The sequence below is a fragment of the Hippopotamus amphibius genome, chromosome 10 (genome assembly GCF_030028045.1).
Source record: "Hippopotamus amphibius kiboko isolate mHipAmp2 chromosome 10, mHipAmp2.hap2, whole genome shotgun sequence".
NCBI classification, from domain to species: Eukaryota; Metazoa; Chordata; class Mammalia; order Artiodactyla; family Hippopotamidae; genus Hippopotamus; species Hippopotamus amphibius.
The window spans coordinates 50,776,647-50,788,183 of record NC_080195.1 but is presented as its reverse complement, the minus strand read 5'-3'; the positions used below and the strand labels follow the sequence as shown (position 1 = coordinate 50,788,183).

Below are 11,537 nucleotides of genomic sequence, written 5' to 3'. Positions count from 1 at the left end.
GCTACGCGCGTGGCTCCTCCCCACTGCCCGGTAGCCTGCAGCCTCCAGCCGTCATCATGGCCGGGCAGCTCTCAGGGACCGGCACTCCTCTCCGCGGACCTCCTCCCTCCTGTCCTCTCGGTCCGTCACCCTACCGGCAACAATGTTTCTCCCCCTGAACCAGCTCTCCGGTTCCCACGCTCCCGCTCCTGGACCCTCCGTTCAGCCGCGGATCGATGTCTGGGTCCGGGAACGCTGAGCTGCGCTGCGGACCCTCCGTATGTTTCTCACTCCCTCCCGTCTGCCACAGCTCCGCCGCTTCACCCTCTTTGAGCCCTCGTAGATGCCTCCCTACCGGCTATGTCGGGCTCCCCGCAGCCCTTTCTGGTGTCCGAGGCCGTCTGCTGGTGTTCAGCTGGTTCTCTATGGGAATGACTGCGTCCTTCCGTGCATTCCCAATGCATCTGTGGAGAGGGATGCACTCCACGTCTCTCTACTTCGCCGCCATCTTTTTCTCTTTGTAGTTTATTTCTAATCTCATAGCATTGTGATTGGAAAAGATGCTTAATATGATTTCACTTTTCTTAAATTTACCAAGGGTTACCTTGTGGCCCAGCATATGTCAATCCTGGAGAATGTTCTATGTGCACTTAAGAAGAATCCATATTCTGCTGCTTTGGGATGGAATGTTCTGTAAATATCAATTAAGCCCATCTGGTCTAATGTATCATCTAAGGCCTGTGTTTCCTTATTGATTTTCTGTCTGGATGATCTGTCCATTGATGAAAGTGGGGTGTTAAAGTCCCCAACTATTATTGTGTTACTGCTAATTTCTCCCTTATGGTTCTTAGTATTCACCTTATATGTTGAGATGCTCCTATATTTGTTGCATATATATTTACAATTGTTGTATCTTCGTCTTGGATTGATCCCTTGATCATTATGTAGTAGCCTTATAAGCTTCCCTTATAACAGTCTTTATTTTCAAGTCTATTTTGTCTGATATGAGTATTGCTACTTCAGTTTGTGGAATACCTTCTTCCATCCCCTTACTTTCAGCCTGTATGTGTCTCTAGGTCTGAGATGGGTCTCTTTTAGACAGCAGATATATGGGTCTTGATTTTGTATCCACTCACCCAATCTGTGTCTTTTAGTTGGTGCATCTAATCCATTAACATTTAAGGTAATTATCAATGTGTGTATTCCTATTACCATTTTCTTAATTGTTTTGGGTTTGTTTCTTTGGTCTTTTTTCTTCCTCTTTTGTTCTCTTCTCTTGTGGTGGGATGACTATCTTTAGTGTTGTGTTTGGGTTGATTTTTCTTTTTTTGTGTGTGTATCTATTGTAGTTTTGGGGTTTTCTGTTCCCGTGAGGTTTTCATATAGCAGTCTATATATTTACAAGGTTTTGTTTGTTTGTTTTTAAAGTTGCTACTCTCTTTCCTACCTAGAGGAGTTCCTTTCGCATTTGTTGCAAAGCTGGTCTGGTGGTGCTGAATTATCTTAGCTTTTGCTTTTTTGTAAAGCTTCTGTTTTATCCATCAAATCTGAATGAGAAACTTGCTGGGTAGAATATTCTTGGTTGTAGGTTCTTCCCTATCATCACTTTAAATATATCACTTTAAATATATAACTCCCTTCTGGCTTGCAGAGTTTCTGCTGAGAAATCAGCTGATAACCTTATGGGGGTTCCCTTGTAAGTTGTCTTTTTTTCCCTTGTTGCTTTTAATATTTTCTGTTTGTTTTTAATTTTTGTCAGTTTGATTACTGTGTGTCTCAGTGTGTTCCTCCTTGGGTTTATCTTGCCTAGGGCTCTCTGTGCTTCCTAGGCTTGGTTATTTCATTTCCCATGTTAGGGAAGTTTTCAGCTATTATCTCTTCAAATATTTTCTCAGATCCTTTCTCTCTCTTCTCCTCTGGGATCCCTATGATGTTGGTGCATTTAATGTTGTTCCAGAGGTCTCTTAGGCTGCCATCATTTCTTCTCATGCTTTTTTCTTTATTCTGTTCCACGGAAGTGATTTCCACCATTCTGTCTTCCAGGTCACTTATCTGTTCTTCTGCCTCATTTATTCTGCTATTGATTCCTTCTAATGTATTTTTCATTTCAGTTATTTTATTGTTCACCCCTGTTTGTTTGTTCTTTAGTTCTAGGTCTTTGGTAAACACTTCTTGCATCTTCTCAATCTTTGCCTCCATCCTTTTTCTGAGATCCTGGATCATCTTCACTATCATTCTGAATTCTTTTTCTGGAAAGTTGCCTATCTCCACTTCATTTCATTGTTTTTCTGGGGTTTTATCTTGGTCTTTCATCTGGGACATAACCCTCTGCCATTTCATTTCATCTTTCTGTGGTTCACTCAGTTCATTCTTTAGTTTGCATCTTTGAGGGGCTTCTTCTGGTCATCGCCCAGACTAAGTTAGTGACTCTCATATACAAATCATTTCCTGCAAAATAATAGTCATCACACTTTAAGTCATTTACTTGTTTAATGTTTATCTCTTCTATTGGAACATGAGCTCCATTAGCAGAGACTGTATCAGACTGCTGCATCTAGCACAGCATCTTTTACATTATAGATGCTTATAGGTATTCATTGGATGAATAGTATCTTAGAGTTTAAAATCTCTGATGTAATAGACACTTCATCAAATACTGAGAACTCAGTCTTTAACAATTACTAATTGAGCACCTCAAAGTGCATAAATAATAGTTGAAGAGTAAAAAAAATTATAGGGCACCATCTCAGCCCTCAATAGGTGTTCCATAAAGCAGATGGGCCATTTTCACACAACCAATTAAATACCTACCTAAATCTCAAGTACCAAAAGAGTGAGTGAGTGAATAGATGATTAACTGAAATGAATAAGTAGTTCATTTTAGAGTTGTATAGACCTGGATTTAAACTTGGGCAAGTTAGTCAATGTCTCACTGCTTCAGTTTTCACATCTATAAAATGAAAATTATAAATGTTCCTATCTTTTAGGGTCATTGTTAGGAATAAATGAGATAATGATCATAAAATACTTAGAGCCAGGCACATATCACACAATAAATGTAGGAGTAGGAGTAGTATAATTAGGTTCCTGAAAAGAGGCAAGGTGGGATAATTTGGAGAAGGGTCTATGAATAGCATATCCTTGCATTCTCAATAGACTAGGTACGCAATCAACTGTTAAAGACTAATGCTGCAATGATTATCTTAGGAGTTTTTAAACTTTTGGGTGTCAGGACCACCTAATATACTTAAATTCATGAGGACTCTATATTAGGGTTCTCTGGAAAAAACAGAACCAATACATCTTTTTTATAGATAAATAGTTATACATAAGAAGAGATTTAGTACAGGAATTGACTCACCTGGTTATGGAGGATGAGAAGTCCCACAATCTGCCTTCTGCAAACTGGAGAACCAGGAAATCCAGTGGTGTAATTTAGTCCCAGTCCAAAGGGCTGAATACTAGGGAATTTAATGGTGTAATTCCCAGTCTGAGGCCAAAGGCTTGAGAACTGGGGGACTGCTGGTGTAAGTCCTAGAATCTGAAAGTCCTGAGAACCAGAAGCTACTATGTCTGACATCCTAGCTCAGAAAGAGACAATAAGAATTCAGTCTTTTTTCACCTTTTTTGTTCTGTTTGGGCCCTCAACAGATTGGATGATGCCTGCCCACACTGGTGAGGGCAGATTTTCTTTACTCAGTCTATTGATTCAAATGTAATCTCTTCCAGAAACACAGACACACCCAAAAATAATGTTTTACTAGCCGTATGGGCATCCCTTAGCCTAGTCAAGTTGACACATAAAATTAACCATCACAGATCCCACTGAACTTTTCTTTAGGTATATTATACCCAGTGATATGCTGGTAAATGTTCAACAGCTGGGGAAAATGTTTCTGCCGGGATAAAATTTTAGACATGTACTATTTACTGATCTCTGTGGTATAGGCACACCCACCGTGGCTGACTCCAGACTACTAATATATCATCACCAAATGTGCAGAAATGTTGAGAAACACATACACATGCACACACACACACACACACACAGTATTTCCTATACACAGATACAATAGATATAATACTTTCAAATATGATTTATAGAACTGTTAAGTTTATGTAATTTAATTTTTAATAAAACCTTTTAACTAATTAATATTGGTATGTATTCATATGTGAATTCATATTAACATATAAAGTTGAAGTTTAATAAAATTAATTTTTACTCCTTTATCAAGAACATTTTTAAGTGAAGGTCATCTTTTGTGAATTCATGGCTATGAAGAATGTAATGGTTACTGCTAACAGTTGCATGCCTCTGACTTGATTTGTGCCAGCAGTTTCTGGCACATTGCTTTTGTACTATCAGTGCAAATATCAACACAATATAAAAGACAAATAACATCCTAATAGTATTATGAAAATAGTTTTGACCCTTCAGTAAGTGAAGGGGTCTCAGGACCACACCCTACAGGGGTCCATGAGCACACACTGAAAATCATTGCTTTATACTGTAGATTTCTTAAGGGAAAAGATTGACTTTAATTTTTAAAAAAAATTATGTTGCTTATGTTATCTAATTTGAAGCTTGTTAACCCAACTACAACAGGCAGATATACAACTCTCCAAACATTTTTTTAGTGTTACAGACATTAGGTATGTGTCAGTTAACTTTTTCTTATAGAACACAAGTTCTTCAGTTCCTCTATTTGGCTGACAAAGAAACTATAGAATCTCTCTTTTAAAAACCCAATGAAGAAGTGAAGTAAGTAAATGTTTAAAATTTTATTAAGAAATAGGAAATATTTAGAAGGCAGAAATAGACATTTAAAAACAAACTGGTCTAATATTTCCATATGATTGCTTTTATTTTAAATGTAAATGTGACCTATGAGAATGAGTCCTATAAATGCTGTTTTTTTTCCAGATCTTATTTTAAATGTATAACTTTTCTGGTGTCCTTTGAGACTTTATATATCCCCATTACATATATGAATTATTTTGCAACAGTCTTAAATAGGAAATGATTAAGAGTCTATGGAAAAGCCACAGCCATGAATCCATGGTATGTACACTGAATCATCCAAATGGTAGGGTTTCTATTTTCTCAGATGCTGTTGTCTTCAGTCAGATGCCTGCCATCACCCAGATTCCTTTATTGAGATATTTATTTCTTCATACCAGCTTTGACTGTCTAATGTCCTTTCACTTCACCCTGCAGGACTCTCTTGAACATTTCTTGCAGGGCGGGTCTAGTGATAATCAACTTCCCCAGCTTTTGTTGATCTGTGAATGTCTTAATTTCTCTCACACTCTTGAAATACAGTTTTGTCAGATATAGGATTGTTAGTTGACAGGTTTTTTTTTTTTAGCACTTTGAATATATTGACCCACTGCTTTCTGGACTTCAAGTTTTCTGATGACAAATCTGCTGATATTTTATTGAGGATCCCTTGTATGTGACAAGTCACTTCTTTTTTGCTGCTTTTGAGATGCTCTTTGACAGTAAATTGACTTTTAAATTGATTAAAAATAAGAAAAAAACTTTTGTATTTAATTTTTACAATTTCCCTCATTTTTTTCTTTATGTAAATCTAATTTCTATGTTGAATCCTGTTCCTTCTGTCTAAAAAAAATCTTCCTTTAGTTTTTCCTTTATGATCAGCTTTGTTTTTCTGGAAAAATCTTTATTTCACCTTCCTTTCTTTTTTTAAGATTTATTTTATTATTTATTTACTTATTGGCTGCATTGGGGCCGTGTTGGGTCTTCATTGCTGTGCATGGGCTTTCTCTAGTTGTGGCAAGCAGGGGGCTACTCTTTGTTGTGGTGTGTGGGCTTCTCATTGCCATGGCTTCTCTTGTTGCAGAGCACAGGCTCTAGGTGTGTGGGCTTCAGTAGTTGCAGGCTCTAGAGAGCAGGTTCAATAGTTATGGTGCACAAGCTTAGTTGCTCCACAGCATGTGGGATCTTCCTGGCCCAGGGATTGAACCCATGTCCACTGCATTGGCAGGCAGATTCTTAACCACTGCACCACCAGAGAAGTCATACCTTCTTTTTTTGAAAGATATTGCTGTAAATGGAATTCTGGGTTGATAATTTTTTCTTTTAGCACTGTAAAGATGTCATTTCCATTGTCTTCTGGCTTGCATAGTCTCTGATGAGAAGTCTGTTGAAACACATATTTGTTCCTTGGTATAAAATTTTTCTTTTTTCTCGGCTCTCATGATTTTCTAAGTATCTTTGATTTGAAGCAATGTGACTATGATGTATTTAGGTGTGTTTTTACATTTTTAATATAATTGTTATTTATCCTGCTTGAAGTTCTCTGGTTTTTGGATCTTTGTTTCATTAATTTTCAAAAATCCTCCTATTTCTATGTCATTTCTCTTTCTTTTACTTCTGGGATTCCAATTACTTGTATGTTATACTGTTTGATAGTATTGTGACCAAATAATATTATTATGTTTATATTTTCTCACATCTTTGATTGTGAGTAATGCTGCAATGATGTCTCTGAGATACTGATTTCATTTCCTTGAATTATATTGTAATACTGCAGGGAGGTTGAGTTAAATGTCAGGTGTTTAGCTGGGTTTGAATTTTCTTTTTATCTTCAATGCACCATAAGCTTCAATTCATTTTTTAGCTGCTGTTACCTTATGCTTACAGTGGGGTCTGGAGATCTTGATGGTTTTTCTGTGTTCCTGCTCCACCTTCACTTTCAGCCATCCCTGTATGCCTCTGCCATGGGGGTGGGGTCTCTCTCCATGCACCTTCCCCTACCCCAGCAGTAAACTTCTATTGCTTACTACTTGGTGCTAGGCTACTTGTTGGGACTTGGGTGGTCTGTTGCCCCGATCCAGCCTAAATTTGAGGCCAGGTTTCTTCCTGTGGGTGGAGGTAGGGCTTTCTCAGGGTTCCTACCTTTCTACCCCATGGCAGTCAAACTGCCTCATATTTGTGGTTGGTCTTTAGCAGGAAAGTTTCCTCCCTTTCATTAGCATTAGCAGACAGCTTCTTTGTATTGGTGGATTTCTGGGCCCAAGATTATTTCCTGCCTCTCTCCCAGGAAAGGTTTTTATTTCTATCCCCTCCTCAGCAACACTGGATCTCTACTTGTGTCTGAGGCTTGACTGTTTCCTACCCCCTGCCCAGACACAAACAGACAGCTAAGTTTTCTGTTCCTTCCTTAGACATGATGGAATTTTGTCTGAGCCTTGGAGGTAAGACAGTTTGTTGCCCTGCTCTATCAGCTTAAGACTTAAGAGAAGCATTTGGGAAAGGAGGCAAGTCTTTGGGCATGTCACCCAGTAGCAGACTATTACCTCACGTCTGCCTGTGCCACTAAAGACATCTCTTCACGTCTCCTGCCCTGCTGTCAAACTTTCTTGGATTTGGTAGAGGTCCAACTTCTCCTTCTGAAGTTCCTAGATATTCTAAACTGACATGCTACCCACACTTAGCCTTTAAAAATTTGTTAAAATTTTAGTTGATTTCTTCCTATCCAGCCACCTTTGTCTCTTGTGCTTTACTAAAGATGAAATGTTTATTTCACAGATACTGGGTCCCATCAATTTACTTGGTTGTCTTGAAGCCTCAACTATCTGAGAGACTCAAGAAAAATGATTTTTATAGGTTACTCAGCATTTTTTTTTAAGATGGAAGAAATATTCTCATAGAGCTTTTTACATTCTAAGTGAAACCAGAACTCTCATCTGCTTATCCTAACAAATTAATTTTATCCATTTTCAATTATGAATAAAAATTACATTAGAATTTCGACTAGAATTTTACTAAATTTAACTTTGGTGGGATGAACAACATTATAGTATTTGGTCTTCCCATCCAGAAATATTGGTATTTCCACTCATTTATAGAAAAAGCATACTCCAGGTTCCTTATGATATGGAGTCAATGATTTAATTGATTTTAACTTAAATTCTGTATTATCACAAACAAAAACAGAGGTGGCTTCTGGCATTAAAACACAGTTAAACAGGAAAATCAGAAATTATTAGATTGGAACCAAATAATCACGTAGGTACCAAGAATCATAACAGAAATTAAGCACTGTTTTAGCTCTGAGATTCCTAGGAGGCAAGACCAAAATGGAAATAGTGGGTTATATAGTTCTCTTAGTTTAATAGAAAGAATGCAATTTTATCAGGAGAAATTTCTCTTGCATTGAATCCTAGGAGGACTTTTTAATGTAGTTCCTTTTAGAAATAACAAAACAGAAATTGAGTTCAAACACTGTTTGGTAGAAAATAGTCAAATGTCTTTCAACTGACCATTTCTTTTCCTCACCTTAATTGTGCCAAGAGCACACTTCCCATATTAATAGAAAAATCAATAAATGTGAAAAGTCGAAGTAACCCTGACAAGTTTTTCAGAACTGTTGAAAATATTTATTTAGAAAACACCTTTAGCTGGAAAACAGCAGAAACAAAAAAAGAAATATCACATTTCTTATACGCAACAGAATACAATGCTGAGTTTAGTTCCACTATAAAAGCCATACCAATTTGTATGTGTGGCCAAGGATGGAGGTGTGGAAAAAGAAAAAGAATTGAAATCGAGGTAGAAGATAAGTCTTTGCTTACTGCCTTCAAGTCTTGTTTGGAGAGGAACCTCTGGAAAACCATGAGTTAGGATAACTCTAGTCTGCTAGCATATCAGAGGCAGAACCAATATAATCTCTTGAAATATAGATCTGTCATTCCTCCAGGTAACTCCCTTAAGGGGGTTTGGTTCCACCAATGAATAAAGTTCCTAATTCTACACTAAGCTCATCCTTTGGGACATCAATCTCATCTGCTTCTTCCTCAAGCTTCTTCCACCAGGGTGCTTGCATATGCTTCAGGGTGGTGAGATGGGCCTGCTTGGCCTTGGCTGCCACAGGCCTGGATCTACTTAGGAAAAGCTCAGGTTCTTTTCCTTCTGCCTCCTTCAGACTTGGTGCTTCTGTAGTAAACAGAAAATAAACAGGTGAGTGGAAGAGTTCTGTAACAAACAAACAGGAACTTAGAAACTACAGAGTTGGAACTCTGCAATAGCAGGCAGAAACAAGGTCCCAACTGAGTCTACTGTGACATGTAGGTGGCATGTGACTATTCATAAGTTATAGCGCACTCTTCTGTGTTTAAAGGGGAAGAATAAAAAAAGAGGTAGATTTTTTTTAAGATGGATTATTTAAAAGAGCAGGAACTTTTAAGATAACAGCAGAATCCTTATAGATGAAAGGCTCAGTTCCAGCCACCTATCCATTCAAAGATACAAAATTTGCAAGTAACAGCACTAAACAGAGGACCTTGGCCCTTTCTGCGCCACAAATACTAAAAGTGTTTCAGATGCCATCTGAACACTGGCTTCATGGCTAAATGCACCAGTGGTAGTGAGAAGCAGATGAATTAATTTTTGTGAAAACACTTCATTAAAAATATAAAATGGCAGCATAACTACTGCCATCATCTACTTTTAATATATGTTCAAAAAGCTTTCATACTATATAACAGAATCTGGCTATTAGGGCTCAACATCTTTAAAATTAATAACTTTTCTGAGTTGATACATATCAATGTATGATATGTACTGCTGAGGGAAGCAGTCAAGAAGGTTACAGGATCTGCATCATTTGAAAACATTGTGTGCTGATATAATCTAGAAGTAGAAATTTTTGAGGATAGGAGATGGACTAATAGACCACTAAATGGTGTTTTCCTTCTGAAGATTGTGGATGTCACAAAATCTTGCATAGCCTGTTCCTTTTAGGAAACAAAAATGGAATGAGTACATACTCACTAACTGTTCAATGTTGGTGCTAATCTGGGCCATCAGTGCCTCCCTGTGCTGTTGGGCTCTCTCTTCTAGAGCCCTGCCCATGAAGTAGTGTTGCAGTTGTTCTTGTGCTTGGGAATGGAGCTCCCTGCTGGTCACATCTGATATCTGAGAGCCCTGAGAACAATGAACAAAAAAACTGTCACATGAGGGACACATATATCAAAGTATGTTTCACATAACAACTTAGTAGAGGTTCTAGAATGCTTAGCTGTCTCTCATCAATTGAATGTTTTGGTTGATATCTACCTTGTACTCTTGAGCAAGTATTAAATAGCCTCTTAAAAGAAGCTTTACATGAAAATGCAGGTGGGCAAGATTCTTTTTGATATGCTCTTAGACCTCACTTTCTCACACAGTATGGTATTCTGGGAGAAGAGATACGATTGAGAAATCAGTGAAAATTACAAGTGCTTTGGTAAAGACATTGGCCTGGAAGAGGAGTAACAAGACCAATCCTTTTGCTCTGGACCCCCTCCCCACCTTGCTTCTTATCCTATCCCTACTCCCAAACTTATCTAAACCATAGTCTTATAATGGCTTCTAATTTCACAGAACAAGGGACAAAATCATTCAAAGGACCATATTCTTTTGGCTAGTCAGCTACTTTAAAGGGAACTTAACCTAATTAGTTTGGACAAGGATAAAATAAGCTCAACAATGAAGCTGATAAAGCTTCTGACACCACAGCTTTCTCAAATATTCTAGTTCCTGGATCTTGGATGCAGCCCTGTTCCAGCTAACATCTTACTTTTCAGCCACAGAATAACAGCTGTACTAGAGTATGGCTAAAGCAGCATTTCTTTTTTTAAACAGGAGAATGCATCACAATCACACACAGTGCATTAAAAAAAGAGATCAAAGACCTAAACAAAAGGGCTAAAACTACAAAACCCTTAGAAGAAAAGACACAGAAAAAGCTTCATGATATCAGATTTGGCAATGATTTCTTAAATGTGACACTGAAGTCACAGACAACAAAAGAAAAATTAGACAAATTGTACTTCATCAAAATGAAAAAGTTTTCTGCATCAAAGGACACTATCAATAGAGTAAAAAGGCAGCCCACAGAATGGAAGAAAATGTTTGCAACTCATATATCTGATAAGGGATTAATATCTAGAATATGTAGAGAACTCTCCAAACTCAGCAACACAAAAACAACCTGATTAAAAAATGGGCAAAGGACTTGAAATTTCTCCAAAAAAAAAAAAGATATACAAATAGCCAATAAACACATGAAAAGATTTCCAAATCACTGATTATTAGAGAATACAAATCCAAATCACAATACCACTTTACATTCATTAGGATGTGAAAACAATAAATGTTGGTTAGGATGTGAAGATCCTCTTGCTGATGCAGTATGGAAAACCAGTGACTTGAAGTGAAGTCTCCATTACTATTGATTTTACCTCTATGGTCCATGTAATTATAAGAAGACTCCAAATCTATTAACTATGGTACAGCAACTGCATTACCTCATGCCAACAATAAATGTACATATACAACTGAGAGGCTTATTTGCTGGTATCATGCACTGCAATAATGTAACACTGGTACCATGGCACAAAAGCCTACATACTGGATGTCTTCTGATATAGTCATCCACTTGTTGCTTCAGTTCAACTCTGCGTGCATCAGTGAGTTCTCTGAGTCCTTGCCAAGGAGCAAATATTTTCTTTTTATTACAGCATTTTGCTAGGAATTTAAGAGTCTG

General features: G+C 37.6%; 1 protein-coding gene across 6 annotated transcripts in view; it reads right to left on the bottom strand.

Annotated features, from left to right (window-relative positions):
• Positions 1–8,373: 8,373 nt before the first annotated feature.
• The window catches only part of IQCB1 (IQ motif containing B1), a 35,819-nt gene continuing 32,655 nt past the window's right edge, over positions 8,374–11,537 (bottom strand). For 4 of the 6 annotated variants that reach the window (XM_057697239.1, XM_057697241.1, XM_057697244.1 and 1 more), the window contains 3 exons: positions 11,403–11,534; positions 9,778–9,934; positions 8,374–8,944 (listed from right to left, as the gene is read on the bottom strand). In XM_057697239.1, coding sequence (XP_057553222.1) covers positions 8,718–8,944; positions 9,778–9,934; positions 11,403–11,534 — 516 coding nt within the window. In that variant the 3' untranslated portion in view covers positions 8,374–8,717. The remainder of the gene's footprint in view (positions 8,945–9,777; positions 9,935–11,402; positions 11,535–11,537) is intronic. The other 2 variants (XM_057697243.1, XM_057697242.1) reach the window with 2 other exon arrangements.